This window comes from Phoenix dactylifera, chromosome 5 (genome assembly GCF_051530095.1).
Source record: "Phoenix dactylifera cultivar Ajwa chromosome 5, Ajwa_hap1_PhDact_Kaust_v1.1, whole genome shotgun sequence".
Lineage (NCBI taxonomy): Eukaryota > Viridiplantae > Streptophyta > Magnoliopsida > Arecales > Arecaceae > Phoenix > Phoenix dactylifera.
This window is the reverse complement of record NC_143194.1, coordinates 5,858,467-5,878,882: the sequence shown is the minus strand read 5'-3', so window position 1 is coordinate 5,878,882 and position 20,416 is coordinate 5,858,467. Positions and strand designations below refer to the sequence as shown.

Sequence of the window (20,416 nt, the reverse complement as noted above, 5' to 3'; positions counted from 1 at the left end):
ATAAAAAACTAGTTATCTTAATACCACCATCCCCCAAGCACCCCCCCCCCCCCCGCGCCTTTACCACCTCCCAATAAATGGCAAAACTCTCAAAAGATGGTAAACGATCATCCCGCCAACCATATGGACCCCACCTATTAGACCCTGCACCATTGAGGGTGCAAAACTGAGTGTACCGGCACACGAGTGTCGCTAAGTATCCATATTAGAAAATTAGGAAGTCTGAAAAAAATTCAGACAAAAAGGTCAAGAGATCAGCCCATATCCTCTCCGCCAACCCGATTAGAGCCGTGTCTAAAGGCGCACGCGCAACCTCTCTCTCTCTCTCTCTCTCCGAGATATCTTCTTCTTATTGTAAGGAAAAAGTGGCCTCCAAAAAGGCAGCTTAATTGGGGGGCCATCTCGCCTTCTCCACTGCAGCCATCTCTCTCTCGTGTTCTCTTTTGCCTTCCTCTGGACTCGTCTCTGGTCCTTGGTCTCTTCTTCCTCCCCTTCTCTCTCTGTACGGCTTCATGCCCCACCGGTTCTGACCGCGAAAGAGAGTTCGGAATGCTTCAGAGCTCTCCGGAGTGGTTCTAGTTGATTTCGCCACGGATCTAGCTTCAATTCGATGTAGAAGGTGCGCAGTCCTAGTTCTCCGGTGGAAAGATAGGTTCTCGCGGCGGTTGGAGCGATCTGGAGTGCTGGATCTGGTGGAGTTCCAAGAAGAGATGGATCTGGTGGATTTGGTTTTGGTTGGTAAGAGGAGGGGGGAGTTGAGGTGGTAGGTTTGGTGTGTCTGAAGGGAGATTTGAAGTGATGGCTACTGTTCAGAAGTTGCCGGGTTCGAGTTCGAGCACGGCGAGCAGCTACGGTTCCTGCAGGGTGGATGATGAGCAGTTCCCTGCGGGGATGAGGGTTCTTGTGGTTGATGATGATGTGACTTGCTTGAGGATTTTGGAACACATGCTACAGAGGTGCCGGTACAATGGTGAGTATGTTCCTTGCCCTGTACTTTAGTGAGATCAGTTTTTAAGTTTTCGCTTAGAATGGCGGGAAGTGATGGCTTCTGCATGTTTTTGATGCATGGCGGATGTTATGAACTATCATAATTTAATGCAATAGACTGATTATCCTGCTGAAAAAAAATATGGCTTGATGACCTGATGTGATATTCTGATGATAATGTGCAGGCCATATGGATTAAATCTACCTCAAAGTGTTGAAATAAAATACATTAAACCATGAAGTAAAGCTAGAACTTTGAACACTACTTGCTGATGTTATTAGCTTGTTGCTACCAGTGTCTTTCACTTTTTGTACTCGGAGGACATTTGGTCACCCCACAATGCACAAGTCTGTCCATTTTTTCCCTAGGGATACACAAAGTCGAGGGTAAGTCCCAGAGACATGATCGTTTAAAATTGAGAATCATATCTGACAAACCCTTTGACCATTCCTTGTCATCTATCGAGTGTATTGGCCATCTTTCAAGAAACAAAAGGATCTGTTTAACTTTTCTCTAGGCATTTATAAACCAAGCAAAGATTAGTTGGGATCCACAATTTTGGTAGCATAACTCATGTAAGCTTAGGTAATTGTTAAAAATATCCATCAATCATCACATTGTACTATACTAAACTGAAATGGTTAAAGTCATGGGCAAAAAAGTTTAGAACGATGGAGGAGAATACTTATTATTCCTGATGGGGAAAATATTGGATACCTCGACTTCAGACCAGACCGACTTTGACCTTGGTATAACCGAGGTGTACAACGTCGGCCTCAGCTGAGGAGCCAACCAACTGATGAGAGCAACTTCGTCTCCAATCGACGAGTCAATCAACACGTGCTGACAAGGACGGACAGTTCTGTCAATCGGCTGTCGTGACAGCGACTGGCCGTTGTGGCAGCTCTGTAATTGATGCGCAGCGAGGACCGTATGCCGCCCACGCAGAGCGACATCTATGCTATAGATGTACACTTGACCACTAGTGCACGTCACATCATTCTAGGTAAACGACAAAACAGGCTACCCTATATGAAGAGGCAGTCCGGGAGACCTCAGGGATGACTTACATTATTATTCACAGAGAACTATACTCTGCTGAACTTTCTTCCTTCTATACTATTGTCCCTCTATTCTAACTTAGGCATCGGAGGGTCCCCTTCGGAAACTCTTCGGCAAGCGGACTTCTTGCAGGCCATCCCCGGAGAAAGCTAGTTCTAGCACACCTCGGCCACTTCATCCAACTAGGTTCCTGCCGACTTCGAGGTAATTTTGAGTTGCGCTCCAACCTCGGTCCGGATTTAGCAGCAACAATTTTATTTAAAAGTAGATTGTGATGCATAAGAGCTTGTAAATGGACAAACTAAAAATATAATTCTCTCACGCAGAAGAATGCTTAAAAGTTTAGAAGTTGATAGCCCTAGGGAGTGGAGAAGAGAAAAAAAAAATCATCTGGTTGATGAAAAGCTTGAGATGTTGACGTAAAAGTGTAATTCCATTCCCACTGAGTATGCAGATTTACATAGAACTTCCTCCAGAGATAGAATGAGCCAGAAAATGTTTAATTTGTACTTCATGAAGATCTAGAGATGATGAATTCTAACATTGGAAGATAATAGTTTGATGTGAAACCAAACAAGAAACCCAAGGTCTTAAAGCACTAGGCATGAACCACCTACAGCTTTTTTTAGACTTCATATTAGATTTTAAGGCTTGCTAAGGTGATAACTAGAGTTTACCTGGTTAGGCGGACCTAGGTAAGTGCTTGTAGCTTCTCATAATAGGCCATTAAAGTTTTCAGCCCCAGTGAACTCAGTCATAAGATTCTTAGATTTCCATGATTAGACCTTTTAGTATGCTGAATTCAGTGTATTTGCCTTATAGCACTCCAACTACTAGAAGGGGGCCTGTAGAATTTCCAAGTTCAATGAATTTGTTCACAAGCCTTTTATTCTCAAACAATGAGGCTGCTGAATTTTTTAGTATGAAGAATTTGTTCTGAAGCGTCTCAGTCTCCTACAAAGTGGTCTTTTGTATGTCTACATTGAGTGAATTTGGTTACTAGTTTCATATTCTACAATTGATGAACTTAAACATGTACATATTTGTTTCATTCCTCGGGCTTCTAAAGATCCTATATATGATGAACAAGGTTGAGTGCACTTACAACTCTCATACACTTGCAGTTAACAAGTAACCATAAGCTTAAACCTGAAGTCAGAAAGTCCTTGTTCTGTGGCTCAAACCCAATCATAAGCCACATGACCATGTTCATGCCCTATATATTATCAAACAGAAAAACATGTTCTCCAAGATATTAAGTATGAAATGAACTCAATCATTGGTGGGTAATATGTGACAGACAATAAAGGGACTACTAATGCCTAAACACTTAATGGCCTCCTTAACATTAATTAGCTCTTCGCTCCACATGTGGGTTAGAACCCGTTGCAAAGCTCGATTGGATTAATATTTACTGATAAAATAGCACATTCATTGAGGGCCTGCAGTACTTAATCTGGACTTCCTATACATTTTCCGACTTCTCTCCTTTATTGTACAAGTAATTTGAGGCACACTAAGCCAATGATAACCTGCTTAGCCTAACTTTGAAACTCATGTTAGATCATTTGGGGCTTATTCCTGAAAATCACATGCCCAATATATGAATTAGCCTAATGAGATTTTTTTGAGTTAACCAAAATTTGGTCATGCAAAATATTTCTTGTTAATCAATATTGACTGACTCACTTGTAATTTCATTAGTTGAATAGTCATAGTCTTTGCAAATAAGTCCTAAAATGTGCGCTGGTTGCTCTCCAGTCTTAGAAAGAAAATCTCTAAGCCCGTCAAAGATCCAAATTAATTCTACCAAGGGCTTTCATTCTCTTTCTCTGTTAGTCATTTTCCCCTCCTTTCTTCTGTCAATAGCTTCTCTTTCTCACCTTATCTTATATCCTACCCTTGTAATTTGTGCCCATTGCTATTGTACAATAGAAAGGGAACATTTTTGAATCAGATTAAAACCTTTTTTGTGCTAGAACCAGTAAAGAGGTCCATTTCCTTCTTTGAGGTTACATCAAGTGGCATTACAACCTTGTTGTCCCACTTCAAGAATGGTGAGTTGGACCTTATGCTGATGCAAAGTTGTGAGCCCTTGTAAGGGTGGCTCGGTGCACGAGGCTCCTGCCATTGTAGGATCTAAGGCGGGTCAGATGTATGCAACATTGCCTACATGTGGAGAGACTAATTCCGTGTTTTAAACCCATGACCTCCAGGGCACAATGGAGCAACCTTACCGTTGTGCTGAGTCTCACCTTCAACTATGAGCCCGTCATGAGAATGAATAAATATGGTAATGGCAATGGATGTCAAGGGAAGGTACAAGCTATTGGAGTTGTGTAATATGACCAAAAATTCAACTCTTGTTCATCCTTCGACGTCTACAGAAACCTCCAAGCCAAACATGGAGGATAAGTGTCTACTACAAATTAAAGGAGATAAAATCAAATTCTTCTCCTCCAAAAATTAGTGTAGTTGTTAGAGCATATGGTTAAAGGAACTAAGGAGTTTGAAAAAGCATCAAGTGATGAACAGAAGGTGCACATACTTTTGTGAGAGAACATCAATTTGTGACGGAAAGCAGATATTATTGTAATCTTCAATAGGAGAATCTTGAAACATTGTCCACAAATTAGTAATTCAGAAAGCCACATTTGAAGTAAGAGGTGTCAAAACTTGGTCTCTTTTCTGGATGGACAATGCAAAGATGAAGTGCTTTGTGATTTCAATTTGATGATGGAGGATTTAATTGTGCATTTGTGCTGTTTCATATCCATGATACATTGTGCCTGCAAACTTTTGGCATGATATATGTTGCATACCTATGCACCATCTGTGCCAAATTGTTTCATTATTTAGAAGAATATATACTAACACATGTCTGCTGAAATGCTTTTTGATATGGACTATGCATGGTGATAATTTGTCTTATCCTTGTAACCATCTTGAGCAATCTTGTTTCTATTCTAGATGGTTTTGAAACTACTCCACAATAATACCGTTATATATATATATATATATATATATATATATATATATATATATTCCATACATCAACATTATTATGCCAAATATATATTATGGTGTTGTTAATATGTGCCTATAATCAAATGTCCACTTAGTTGTTTTTTGTCAGTTTTAAGATTTTTGTTTTGTATTGAGCACAAATAATTGTTTGATGTTATTGAATATGACCCCACACTTTGGAACTATGAAATGCACATAATAAATAATAATCCAAAGAGCTATTAAAGATGATTTATGTGTCTAGTTCCGCCGACTAGTTAAAGACTAACTGTACATGTTTAACATATTTTTGTACACCATTGAGCAAATAAATTAGTTTAGGTTGAAAGAGAATTGATTAAAATAGTGTAGCTTAGTGCATTAGTTGCAAATTTCTTGGGGAAATTGAGGTCCACCAACTTGTTTGACTACCATTCTACATCTAGTCCTTGTTGACTTAGAACTTTATTCCAGGTCCTGGATTTTACATTAGTAGCTCTAAGCATTTGGTGAAACAAGTAGTTCACCAGAACCAGAGTCCATAACCTATCTATTCAGTAAAATATGTACCTTACAATATAGATTGGTAAAATTTGGTACCTATATCCTACTTAATGGCCCTTTTTTGAGCTACTCGTTTATTAATTATGCTTATTAGTAAGCATAAATAATGCTTTCCAATGTGTTGCTGCTGGATGCTATTTAAATGATTTCAGTCCAATAGTGAATCCTTCTATAATTTGCTAAGATTGCATAATGCTGGATTACTAGTGCATGGTTTAAAAACATAACCTTGTTTGTAGAAAGGGACCATGAATAAGTTATCTATTACTCTCCTTGGAAGCTAATTCATTTTATGCACAAAATACCTGCATATTTTTGTGCCTACATTGATCTATAAAGTACAATCTCATCATTGCTTCCACTTTGCACAAGGTTGCAATACAAGATTGTTTTAGGGGTTTTTTGCATGTATGCCCTCTAAAATATACAAAATTGTATGGATACCCTCGTAAAATTGCTATTTGCATGTATACCCTCATAAAATACTTATTTTGTATGTATACCCTTCTTTATATATATATATATATATATATATGCACCCATACCATCTAACGCCGCTAAAAAATAAATGATTTAAATTTGAAATGACTGAAATACCCTTATAGTAGATGCGTAAAAAAAATGTTATAAGGATACATATGTAAATAGCAACTTTGCAAAGGTGTTCATGCAATTACACATATTTAGGAGGGTATACATTTAAAAAAATCCATAAAAATGATCAAAATTCAGTAAAGATAATTCTGTTATTCTTAATAAAAAAAGATGACGAAAAAAGATTAATATTATCATGTCACATGATCTCATGTTAATATCAACTCTTATAGAATGAATCATATTGCTTTTACGAAATTCTTGCCTAAAAAAAAACAACTCAATAGTTACAAATCACTAAAAAATATTATAATAGTCTAAACATCTATAATGAATTTAAATTTGATATGCTTTAATCTTTTAAAAATAATGAAGAATATATAGGTGTCATAGATTTAATAATGATAATTATATCAAAATCAAATGGAGAATAGGATTACTAAAATGGTCACCTAATATTCCAACTTGACCGAGTCATGATCTTATAAAGAAAATTGACAATGTAGCTCAATCTTTTTTTGAGCTGTGGATCCAACTGAATCATAAGAAACTTAGCAAGTTCTAACCGAGTTTTGATCTTTATTTTAATAATTTTTTGAATGTATACGCTTCTAAATATGAGAAATTGCATGAATACCCTTGTAAAGTTGCTATTTGCGTATATACCATTATAACTTTTTTCTGCATATCTACTCATAAGGGTATATCAGTCATTTTAGTTTTAAGCTATTTATTTTTAACGACATTAGATGGTACGGGTATATATGCAAAAAAGAAAAAAAAGAAGGATATACAAGTAAATAGTAATTTTACGAGGCTATTCATACAATTTCATATATTTAGGAGGGTATATATGTAAAAATTTCTTTTTTTAGACAATGGCATTCCAATCTTATGTCAATTGCCTGTTGGTGATTTAACTTATTTTCTGAATTTATAATCAACTAATTTGATCATTTCTTAATTTCTTATGCAAGTCTATAGCTGCCTAGCATAGTGATGATAATTTTCAATGTCTTGCAGTTACAACTTGCTGTCAGGCTACAAAAGCTTTATCCCTTCTTAGAGAAAGGAAAGGTGGTTATGATGTGGTGATAAGTGATGTTCATATGCCTGACATGGATGGATATAAGCTACTTGAACTTGTTGGACTTGAAATGGATCTTCCTGTTATTAGTGAGTAATATTCTGTTTACTATTTTTTTGTAGTTTCTTTTCAATTAGGATATAACCTGCTAGATTTTCAATTTGCAGTGATGTCCGCTGATGGGAGAACTAGTGCTGTGATGAGAGGGATAAAGCATGGGGCATGTGATTATTTGATTAAGCCTGTACGCATAGAAGAGTTAAAGAACATATGGCAGCATGTTATTAGAAAGAAATGGAACGAAAATAGAGATCTTGAACATTCAGGTACCATGGAGGAATCTGATCGTTTTAGACGTGCTGTTGATGATACTGAGTATGCTTCATCAGTGAATGATGGAACAGATGGTACTTGGAAATCTCAGAAAAAGAAAAGAGATGCTAAAGAAGATGAAGATGATGGTGAACTGGACAACGAGGATCCTTCTGCATCAAAGAAGCCACGTGTGGTATGGTCAGTGGAGCTCCATCAGCAATTTGTCAGTGCTGTGAATCAACTTGGCATTGACAGTATGAACATTGATCACCATGGTTTTTTCTTTAGTTTACGATATAATTTAAATCATAAGACATCTTGCTGGAGTCTGAAAACCATCTTGTACATATATATAATCCATGCATGTGCAAACACACATATGTAACTGAACTTGGTTCTGTGATTATACATTGAAACGCATGCTTGCAAATATGTACTTCATGCATTATTGATGGATTTTTCTCAACTGTGCACAGAGGCTGTCCCTAAGAGAATTCTAGAATTGATGAATGTTCCTGGCCTGACTAGGGAAAATGTTGCAAGCCATTTGCAGGTCTGACTCTAACTTCAAATAAATTTTTTTTGGAAGTAGATGATTTTAATTGTCATAGGGAAGTTATTTCAAGCTTTGGTAAGTAAAACTAAAGGGTTTATGCTTATTGCATTTTTTTCCTGTTTACAATTTGGACTGTATAATGTTTCAATTCTGTCAGGTATCTCATTGACCTAGAGTTCTTTTTCCCTTTTTTTTAAAAACTCTGGTGTCTCAAATACTCATTTGTTCCCATCTGTCATGGCACAAATGAAGTTAGAATATTGTGATCACTGATCGGATTCTACAAAATCATGATATATATCGCTAAACAGGTTTGCCAAGAATGCTAGTTGGAAACGTACATCAGGTGATTAAGGGTATTACCTGTATTGTTCAGTAGGTTTTGGTATAAACTACTAATTCATTGCTTGCAAAAAAATATTCTAGAAGTTTTATTCTTATGCTTAGCTTTACCTGAAATGATTCTTGACCAATGTATCCTTTTATTGATCTGTAGTTCCATATTTTGGCAAAGTATCTGACTCCATTTAAAGTTTAATTTGGTAACTTGAGCCTAGAAACTAGCCTATAGACAGGGTTAACAATACCATAACGTGACTAGTACTGACTCTTTGACTAGTAAAATTGGTCTGTTAATGGGATCCCATAGGTCAACTTCCTTTAAACTTCATCTAGTTCCACAAGACAGATCTTATTTCATTTAAGTTGCTCTAGCTTTTTATATAATTTTAGTCGGATTGTCAAATACAATGTCGTTGTGAACATATAAATAATGTATAATATTGATAAAATCAAGATTTATAATCTTGCCACTGGATCCTGTATCATTAACTTATCAATATGGGATGGGTTGGTATGGTGTACTATTAGAGTTGGCACAGTAGTTGTACCATGTCTCGTTACAGCTCCATACCAAGCCCGTATACTGTAAATAATGTCAATGTGACAATTTAAGAATATTGGGTACTATAATGTAGCAACCATGAAATATGTTCAACAAATTGTGCCTTTCAAAGTAAATAATGTCTATTTGACAATTTAAAAATCCTAAGATTTTTATAAACCTATTGTCACATGAAGAAGAAAAACAGATTATACAGTAGTGATAATATGAGTGATGCACTATTGTACTTTGGTAACATTAAAAGATGATATAGTTACTTTTAATATACAATTTCATATTTGGCCAAAAATAAATTAAGCACGTGATTTGATGAATCTAGTAGCAAAAGCCAGTAGAATTATGATTACAAACATGGGATGTTTCTTGTGCATATGTGAGTTAAGAACAATGGCAACAGCTAAAAGTGGAAAATTATTATTTTAATAGCATAATGCTTGTGAAAAGGGACACAGGAAAAATAAAAAATATCTAATAGCTGTTATATCTCATAAAAAACTCGTTCATAACAAGAGAATGTTGTTCTGAAGCCTGAGTGATCACAGAATTTAAAGTACTCATCAATTATGAAGTAACTGCCAATGAAGCAAGAAATATCCTTCCAAGAGGGAGAATCATTGCTTGGAAGCTCGAAATGGAAAGCTTTCCTTAGCAGCACCTAGTACGCACCTAGTGGATCAAGTAACTTTGGCTATATGTTTTCAAAGGTATCAATTTGGTCAGTTCTATGTTGATTTTGTGCTTTTCATGCAAGCTTGGGTTAAGACTTGTATGAAAGAGGAAATCAAACAGAAAGTTTAAAGAAGCTAATTAATGATTTGCAATTTGATGTTCAACTTTCTGTTATAGTTTCCTTTTGCATCATTGAATAATTTTTCTGAATTTTAAGATATTTTTTGCTAAAACAGTTGTAGTATATTAGTTGATTCATCATGCCAATATTTGACTTTTCTTCTCCCATCCCATTTGTAAAAAACGTTGAGCAAATTCGTGCCATTAATTTCAAGGAGGACATTCTCCTTGCTAGGGGCCATTCTGATGCAGTCTTATGGTGGAATTTGATTGAAACATCAAGTTAGCCATAGTTGAAGGTACAGCTTTCAAAGTTAGTTTCTATGCCTTTAAATGTGTGATATTGCTTTCTAAGTGGTTGCCCTATGTGATTTGTCTGGAAGAGTTAAGTAGCAGACATGCTAATGAGGGGAACAGCCTGAGAGCAGATTCTCCAAAGGTGTCTATTAACTTAGTTCTATAGTGGGATAGAAAGAGGCAAGCTTTTTGTGATGGGAACTCATTTATCTTTGAAGCATGAATCATAGGCCTAACAACAAACATCATAACATGAGATAGAAGGAAGCAAGCTTTTTGTGAAGGGAACTCATTTATCTTTGAAGCATGAATTATGAGCGTAATGACAAAAATCATAACATAAGCTACTGTTTAAAACATATTCACATGAACATCAGATTACTTAATCATAAAACCCTCACTAGCCATTTGTTCATTTCATGGGTAATTCTCAAAAGATGACTTAGATGCTTTTACTTCATTATAAACTGCAAATACCAATATGGCATAGAATGCCTGTTCATACTCAATGATTTATATTTTCTGTTATTACTCTACTGAGCTTTATTCATTACAAAGATGCACCTCGTGCTTATAGGGTAAAGAAAAGATATTTATGCTATTCTTGAAAAATATGAACAAAATTTTCACCAGCAATTTGGTAAAAACGTGCAGAAATTCAGACTATACTTGAAGAGGTTAAGTGGGGTTGCTCAAAACCAGAGTGTGCTTCCTAATTCATTCTGTGGATCTGTAGAACCAAATGCCAAATTGGGCTCATTGGGCAGATTTGATTTCCAAGCTTTGGCTGCTTCAGGTCAAATTCCACCACAAACTCTAGCTGCTTTGCATGTCGAGCTCTTAGGCCGACCTTCAGGCAGCTTAGTGTTGCCAGCAGTTGATCAGCCAGTTCTTCTACATGCCTCGATGCGAGCACATAAGTGCATTCCTGTTGAACAAGGAGTGGCATTTGGTCAACCTCTATTGAAATGCCAATCCAGTACACAGAAGCAGCTCCCTCAGTCCAACATTGTTGTTGAAGACATGTCTTCTGGTTTTTCAGCTTGGTCTAGTAATCAATTCAGTGCAACAGGTACTGCTGGCAATCTTGGGGCAGTGAACAAAAGTCAGAGTGGTAACTTGCTGGTGCAGATGTTACAACAGCAACACCCATACCCTGTGCTGCCAGAATCTAATCATGCAATTAATGTACAACCTTCTTGTCTTATAGCTCCCTCGCAGTCATCAAATGGTTTCCAGATAGGGAACAGTCATGTTCCGATAAATCCGAACTCTACAGTGGATACTGCTCTGTCATCCACAAGCTTTCAGGTCAGGAGCAATGCTCTTCCTGTTAATCAAAATTCTAACTATACTAACAGCAGCACAGTCATGGATTACAACCTGATATCTTCTCAGTCACATAATGTACCATTGGATATGGAACAAGTCTCAAATGGAGACTTGAAGAATGTTGGTGTGCTAAATGGGTACTCAGTTCCAGGATCAGTTTCACCATCGGTGTCATCCTGCTCAATTCGTACAGAAAGCTGCACTGGTTGGCAGGTGCAGAACTCAATAGTAAATGTTGCTCCAGCAAGTAGATTGCCCACTCACTTGCCTAGCTTGTGCATTCAAGGATCTGACTCAAAAACGAGTGCATTGCCGGACCAAGGACGAGGGAGGAATCTTGGATTTGTGGGTAAGGGTACATGCATCCCCAGCCGGTTTGCTGTGGATGACAATGAATCTCCAACTAATGACCCGAGTCATTGGAATACGTGCATTGGTAATGAAAGGGTCAGAGTGAAGCAAGAGACTGTTTTGGATTTTGGAGATGGTTCTGGAGTCGAGAATTCTAAGTTACCACATTTCTCTTCGAATGATCTCATGGGTGTTCTGTCCAAGTAGGTAATTAAGTCCCACAAATCTGCTTTATTTCTTATTTTAAATAGGAAAACAAAATCATGCAGATTGTGTTTGCATTATTGGCTTATCCTTCTTATCAATACCTCAGATTTTTGTGTGATTAATAGATAAGGATTTTTCTATGTGTTCAAGATAAATTAAAGATTCATTGCTCATTAGTCTGTTGCAAAATTAGAAAGAGTTGATCTCTGGTAAATGACATATTGTGCTTATGTCTTGAAGGCATAGTATCAAATATGATTATTAGGCTAGCTATGCTACTCCATCAGGTCTTTTGCTTGCTAATAGCTTATTTCAGATATGGAGTTAATTTGTGCGCCAGGCACAAGCGACATAGGACTGCATTCCTGTGCATAAATCTTAGATCTTGAGGCTTGACTGATGACAGTTGAGCTCATAACGTGCCATGTGTCTTGTTGCCTGATCCTGTCGCTAGGCAAGTGCTGTTCTGTGCTTGATAAATATCATGTTTTGATTAAGATCAATTACTTTATAACAATATCAAAAAAAATTGCCTAAATAAGGAGAGAACTTATTAGGGAGAGAGAGCGGAAGGGGGGACTTACCTTGTCGGTGGCGGCCAACGTTGAAAGAGAGAGAGGCTCGAAGGAGCTAGGGTACGGTTGGAGCTTCGAGGGAAGTCATCGGAGTGGGGAAGGTTGGGGAGACTTTTATAGGCCGAACTGACCTGAATGGCCAAATCGTCCTAGGTTAGCATCGATTCATTTTGGTACTGGCCGAACCGCTTGGTTTGGGTCGGTTTAGTGTTCCCTGATTGCGGTTTAGTGTTCCCTGATTGCATGTGACAAATTCCTATAAATATTTTTTAAACAAATATGAATATAACTAATGTTTGATTCATATCCATATTATTCTTAGATAAATATAGATATACATACAGTTATACATTACTTACAGACATATATACGAGAATATGGATACATATGTAAACATGTATCTGCATTCATTAATATTAAGTAATAATGAACATTAAAAATTGTTAAACCTGTCCTTTCTCTTGGTTCACATGTCTTCATCATTCTTAAAGAAAGAGAGAAAAAGAAAATTGGTCTAGAAGAGAAAACAAAAGAGAAATCAATTTCAATAATTGAACATCACTTTAATATCCAATTTGGAATTGGACTTGAAGCTTCAGACTGGACTTCACTTAGATAAAAAAGGCCTAAAGTGGAGAGGTCTTGGAGACGGACGTCTTGGACATGAACCCATTGGTAATCTTGTTTTTGAATTTGTTTTAATCAAAGTTCGAAATATTGAGAATCCATTCCATATCGACCAAGGATGGTTAAGGCACACACCATATTGAGGATTGTACTAGCAAAGGGTATCAATGGGTGCCATACACCCTTGGTACAACCCTTTTTGGCTCCAAACTTTGGTTCTAAATTTTTTTAGTAATATTTTCTTATCTGACTTTATGTTTTTAATTGTATAAATTGGGAATATGAAGTTTCTAGCTTAAAAATGGTTTTAAACTGGTCAATCTAATGGGAAAACCCTTGCAGCAACCTGTCCCATCTTCCCCTTATTTCAACGTTCAAATAATTAAAAACAAGGGAAAAGCACACTTTAGCCCACTTCCGAAGTGGCACCTTGATATCGCTCAATTTGGGAGTGGTTTTAGATAGGTTTGGGAAAAACCATCAATCCATCCCTGAAGTGCTTGATCCACACATCATTAGAGTGGGTTGGGGGTAGTTTGTATCATTTTTGCTTGAACCAAGCCTCCTTGTATCATACCAAGCCTTCCTGTATTGAGCCAGAACCCCATGTATCCAAGAGGTCTCTATGGTACTCATTAATGGGTATGCACCGAACTGTTTGGGATGTCAAACCGGGGTATTAATTTAAATAAGTTGTTTGAATTACAATAGGGCTAATTTGTCTGATTTGACTTATTCTTGACTAAAAGTCAGTGCATGGCAAATATTTTATATGGATTGATTTCGGTCCATCAAAAGAACCAAGATTATGGACAATGTTTCATTTTGGCCTGAAACCCTGGTCCGTGAGGCATTAGATGGTTTGTTGCATCAGCTGGAATTTCTCGACAAGTAATCTCCTTCAAGAAGCAAGAATAATGGTGATGAGGTTGGCTGAAATCCTGATGCTGTGGGTGGATGTGGAGAGTGTGCAGGGGAGAAGAACTTTTATGAAGAAGACTGAAAAGGATGGTAGAGAGGTCAAGAAAAGAGTTGACAACAAAAGACAATATATTTAAATTGCCATATAAACTCAATAATGATTCTCAAAATCTTACATGATCTAATGACTTCTCTTGGAAGTTAGTAGTTTAGAAAGATCCTTGATAATGCTAACCCTAGGCTACTTTTGTTCTAGACTGCACATTTATTGAGAGGTATCTGTTATGACTAAAATACTATTAGGCTATAAAGCATGGAAATAGAAGAATGATATGAATATGGCATCGTCTGAATATGGTGATATGGCAGATTCTAAGAAAATGGGATATTATATGATTATATAGGTATATATATTTGTATATAATATATCCATATATGTTTGTGTATGTTTGATTGTGTATGAGATGGACTATGCTTATCTCAATAAAGAGAATCTACTCTCAATATTGGAGCGTCCAAATCGAAGATTCACACTATTGGGAACAATCTATACCATTAAAAATGCCTACAAACTAAAAATTATACATACATATATATATATATTATATATATACATTATATATATATACATATATATATATATATACATATATATATATATATACATATATATATATATACATATATATATATATATACATATATATATATATACATATATATATATACATATATATATACATATATATATATATATACATATATATATATATATATATCAAGGTCGGAGAAACTGGTACTGGGCACCGTACTGGTTCTCTGTTGGGATGACTTGGTATGGGCCATGCCGGGCTAGTACCGAGAGAGGGCACGACACTGGGAGAGAGGAAGAGAGAGAGAGAGAAAGCAGGGGAGGGAGGCCGGCGGAGGCCGCGGCAGGCGATGCCGCTGTTGTTCCTCTTTTTCGAACGAAACAGGGGTCTGGCCGTGGCTAAAATATTTTGCGATTTTTAAATGAAGTTAGCAAGAGATTTACCAACTTTTCTTAAAAATCGCAATTTTTTTTAATTTTGGAATTCTTAAGTGAAATCAATAAGCGATTTGCCGACTTCACTTAAAACTTTCAAAATTTTTTAGCCGCGGCCTGACCTTGTTTCGTTCGAAACAGAAGAACCGGCCGTGGCCTTGGCTGCTGCGGCCCCTCGCAGCCCTCCACCAGTGTTCGCCACCTCTCCTTCTCCCTCCCTCCCTTGGTTGCTCTCTCTTTCCTTCTTCTTCGGCTCCAACAAGCGTATCGTTTTTACAATCGGAACTGTATCAGTGAGCCACTGGGACGGCTCGGAATGGGTGGAACCGCCTGGTTCGGGATGGTTCCGCCGACCTTATATATGTATGTATATATACGTATGTACATACATACATATATACTAGCAATAGGACATGTGCAATGCATGTTTGTTAGAAGAAAGGAGGGAGGGAGGGGGAGAGAGAGAGAGAGTGATCGAGTTCAATATGTTTAGGAGTTGAATTTGATAGCCAATTTGTTTGAGGGTCGAATTAAAAAGAGAGATAGAGCCCAATTTATTTGAGAGTTAAAAAAGGTTATTAGGAAAGGTGAAGAAAGTATCTGTGGTAGTTGATGTTGAGAAAGTCAATTAGGTAAGTAACATATTCTTAAGATACATAAGAAGGGTATTCTTGGTAGAAAATTTGACAGTCATAATCTAGAGAGAATAATCCTTGATTTCGAAACTCGTATATATGTGTGCGTGCATGCACGTCTGTCTGTGTATGTGTACTTATGTATACATATATGCTACATACATACATATGTATTAATATGTATGTATATGTACATGTAAGTATGTATATGTGTGTGTATGTCTCCATTAAAAAGGTCAACATTCATTTAGAAAAATCTCTCCGTTGTACACCTCATTATCTAGGAAGTACTTTGAGTATTAGGGAAGTATTCAGATCCTTTTTTTAATATTATTAAAGTAAAAAGGATACTGAAGTACTAACACATATGCCTAGACATCCTTGACTAGTATTGGTATATGATCAAATACAAATACAGAATCCAATTTGAAGTATCCACGCCTCCTAGCTATTAGGTTAAATGCTTGCAGAAAATGGAATAATTCATCACTAAATTACGACTGTATATTCCAACCAATGTTTGTTCCCTAAAAGTGTTAGGATTTGGCCAGGGCCCAAGGACTATGAAATATCACTCATATGTCTTGAAGTGTTCTTTCTAATGAGTATAAATTGGCTGCAATGTAAAAAAGAAGCAAGGAGTTACAGCATCCATTAGCTTGCTGGTTTCTTGTTGACCACAGCAAATCCTGCCTGTTGGATATGATTGATCTTAGAATCTATACTACATCAAATGTTTTCTACAGATATATCACTAAGAGCACTAAGTGGATTCTTGAGATTGAGAAGAAAGGCATGCATTAATTCCCAGAACAACCCTAGAAATACAATTAGGTCCATTTCCATGTGTCAATGGGCAATAGTTGGAGTTTGGAACAAATTGGTGATATTAAATTCGAAATGAGGGAAAGGAATTTGGTGACCCTAATAAAGAGGGCTAATGCTTGCGCTTAAAATAAAGGTGAATATGGAATTCATAAAGTTGGTAAAGAATCCCTGAAATAACTGGTGGTCCTCTTGGAAAGACATGTAAGTCCATTTGAAACTTGCTGCAATACCTGGTATTATAATATGGAACTACAAGCTTTGAAAGAGAAGTTGACGCTTAAGCATTTGACTATGTATTGATTTGAGAGCCATATTTGCCTAGCCATTCAGAAGTTAGCAACATTAGGATGGCAAGGGAGACACTGATTTTGATAACTAGGAGGAGATTTTGTGATCAATCAATTCTACATGCAAGCTTACAATGCTCAGAACAGTTCTGAATGACTTGAAAGTTAGCTTGAAGTTCTATAAGGTACGATATTTTTGCCAAATTTAGCAGGATGAACCCACACATCAAGACCCATACAAAATCACCATATAAACTTCTGCTTATGTAGAAAATCAAAGGGAGAAGGAAGATGGTTTGAATTGTCAAGAAACCACTAGAACTCAAAATCTTAAGTGGATAGGGAAAAGGTCAGCAATGTAAATCATGCCTAACTCCCCATCCCCACCTTAACATGCAGCCCTCACCATGAATGTTGGGGCATAATTGAGTCAAGACAGAGAAAGATGGGCATAACAGACAACCAGGGAGAATTACATAAATAACCAAACTCAAGGGAATTCAAATCCATGACTTCCAGCAAAACCTGACCTCTGCCACCATTTTAATGAACGATTAGTTCCCAAAAGCTTAAACTGATAGGAAAAGGATCAACAATGTTTATAAGTCTTGACCGAAACAAAGAAAAAGAAAGTTCAAGGAGGCACATATTATCCCCTCGATTCCACCCAGAAAAAGGACTAGTAACTGACCAATTATATTATTGCTGCAAATTCTAGATATCCAGAGGAGGGAAATATGGAGATCAGGTAGAGAGGCATTTTGAAAGGAACCAAAGTAAATCATCTCGATTGTGGTCGAAAATGGTGGCATTAATTGATGGCAGATCCCACTGAAGATATGTAACTAATTGTCATAAGTTAAGGCTATGTCCAAGTTTTCCTAATTGTCGGTATAACTCCTATGCTGGTTTAGCTGGAGGAAATGTCATAACTATCCTTTGCTTGCAGTATTCACATGGGACCCGATTGCCTAATTTACTGCATGACTCCACTTGGGAGGCTACGAAGAAACCCCCAGGTGCTAATTTTATCAGGCTAACATTTTTAATGATGACTGCTGTTCTATATCTGAAACTGATAATCTTTAAGCAGGTTTATTCTGGCAGGGGTTTCGGTGTTACTCCATATTGTATTCCATATGTACTATAGCACATATTTGCTTGCATCATTTAAGGGCGTGTGTTATACTGATTCATGCTGATGTGTGTTATGTCATATCAGTCATTGTATCATATGATACATGGTTATAAAGGCCAACACGGGATGGCATCTGGATGAACTTCACATAGATGCAGTTGATGCTACCCAAGTTGAATATTTAATTCTTCTTTCTCTTGTCCTGTTGTTCATGTTTTCGATACCTATGTCTAGCACTCGTCTATTAGAAACCACAATGCAGCTTTAGTATATCCTAGTGATGGATTTGTTTAAAGTGGTCTCTCTATCCCATGAAAAGCCAGTAATGTAACCTTAATGCACAAGAGAAATGTTTCCACCAAGTCATTTAGCATCTCTGGTATCTTTTAGTGGTGCCATGTTTTTGTATTATTGGCACCATATTGTATGGTATGCATGCTTTATTGGTCCCTAACTGGCATGGGATAATATAAAATATTTTCTTAGTTCTCCAAAACCAAGCAGTATGCTGGAAGGACTCCTGTAGGGCCAGGACAATTTTTGGTGCATGTCTAATGCACAATTGATTTTACAGAAGATATCTTTGAAGTTGGTGCAACAGCCTAGGAAAGAGATTGGAATCTCTATCATGTAACTGAAGAGCAACTGCTCGAAACTTTCAAGTTTGCACATATGCATTACTAATGGTGCAGCACGATAAACATTTATGATAGGATGTAATGATCTGTTAAAACGTGAAATCATTGATGTATCAGGATGTTTACTGTATGTAGTACAGAGTCTAAAATATGGTATAATCCAAGCCATCCTGAAGTTTTCTACCAAGATCTGCTTAAATCTGTGTGCATAACATTTAAGCATGCAATTTTTGGTATAGTAGTCTGAGCATGATCATTTGCCACTTTATTGTGGTGAATGTGTATCCAACAATGTCGCCAATTATGTAATCTGAAGATCGTCGAGTAAAATGTTTTGAGCCATGCAAACAGACAAGCTTTTCTTGCTTCTGGGTGTTGAATTGATTGGTATTTTGCATGGCATGTGCTGCCCTTGGTTCTTAACTCGAAAGGATGTATTCATTTTTGGACATGTATATGCATGTTCCTGTGATTTTGAGCAAGGTTACCATGCTAGAATAATCTGACTGGATTGCTTTCTTTGCAGGGATGGGTTGGCAGGATGCTACCTGAAATCCTGAAGTCCTGAAGCTGCTTCATTATCCTCATCAACATTGAGGGTGCCCATCAAATTATATTATCTGTATATGAGTAATTATACGCTTTTATCCTAATGTTGTCTCTGAGATTGAATATAGCAATCTCTGCTACTTAATGCTCATAGGGAGGTAAATGCTCTATATGCTCCTGTGCTTCTTCCCAGGTCGTTGACAAGGAGATGGGCGTAAAGGAAAGTAATTTCTCTATTGTATGGTAGTTTTTAATGGCATTGTAGAATTCAGGTCACGTCTCTATAAATCGTTTAGATTGTTAGTTTGGTAGAATAATTTATGCCTGTATGGTATGCAAACTGATCCATTTCTATAGTGGAAATGAAGCGCAAACAAGCTGGACGACTTGCTGCTGTATAGTATGCGATCTGATCTATACCAGAAATCATAATTAGTTTGGTGGAAACATCGATCATCAAGCGATGCAAGCAGTTGATAACTTGTCTTAAAGCAGGAGAAATATCAGATTCCTGCAAGAATTAGTAAGATTGTTCGGTATGTTCCACTAAATTAGCTGACTCTGATTGCAGGTTGATTGTATCTAGGTTATCTTACCAGTGCTTGCTATTCTGTTTCTGCTTTTGCTATTCTGCTATCTTACCAATGCTTGCTGATTCCGCAAGACCGTAAAGACCGAAATTTCAGGTGGTCTTAAAAATAGTTTTGTATGAGTGCCTGTGAGGGTGGTTTGTTTTGTACTGCTCATTTTCTTATTTCTCTGAGTTCTTTTCTCTTACAAGCTCCCCCTTGCTCTTGCCCTCTCTCCATTCTGTCATCTTGCCCTTGACTATATCCAAAAACTCGTCCGTACTCAATATGGCCATGCCTCTAATGGTTCCATCCTTCATTACCTAGCTTCAATATTATCTACTCAACAAAGATGATGGAGAAGTGCTATCTGACTATGCTTGTCGTTGATGTCTTGTTCTTTGGGGGGCGATTGTAGCCCTTGTGGCAAAGACAAAGGAGAATAAGGAGGGCTTGATGTTATCCTCTAGGTTTGGGCGGGTGGGGGTTGCAAGAGAAGGGACTGGGGATGGGTCAAGCACTTGGAGGGAGTACTGAAGCAGTAACAATTGCTGAAGCTAGAGAGGCAAT

The 20,416-nt window shown here is 37.2% G+C and overlaps 1 protein-coding gene across 2 annotated transcripts; it reads left to right on the top strand.

Moving 5' to 3' along the window:
• Positions 1-267: 267 nt before the first annotated feature.
• On the top strand, positions 268-19,594 carry LOC103723735 (two-component response regulator ORR21-like). 2 transcript variants are annotated; one of them, XM_008814753.5, is made up of 6 exons: positions 268-970; positions 7,238-7,390; positions 7,469-7,870; positions 8,093-8,169; positions 10,817-12,052; positions 19,255-19,594. In XM_008814753.5, exons 1-5 carry the CDS (start codon positions 799-801, stop codon positions 12,050-12,052), a joined length of 2,040 nt encoding a protein of 679 aa, XP_008812975.3. In that variant the 5' UTR covers positions 268-798; the 3' UTR covers positions 19,255-19,594. The 2 variants fall into 2 exon arrangements, with proteins under 2 accessions (XP_008812975.3, XP_008812974.3); XM_008814752.5 differs by having other exon boundaries at positions 273-970; positions 10,817-12,048.
• The last annotated feature ends 822 nt before the right edge of the window (positions 19,595-20,416 follow it).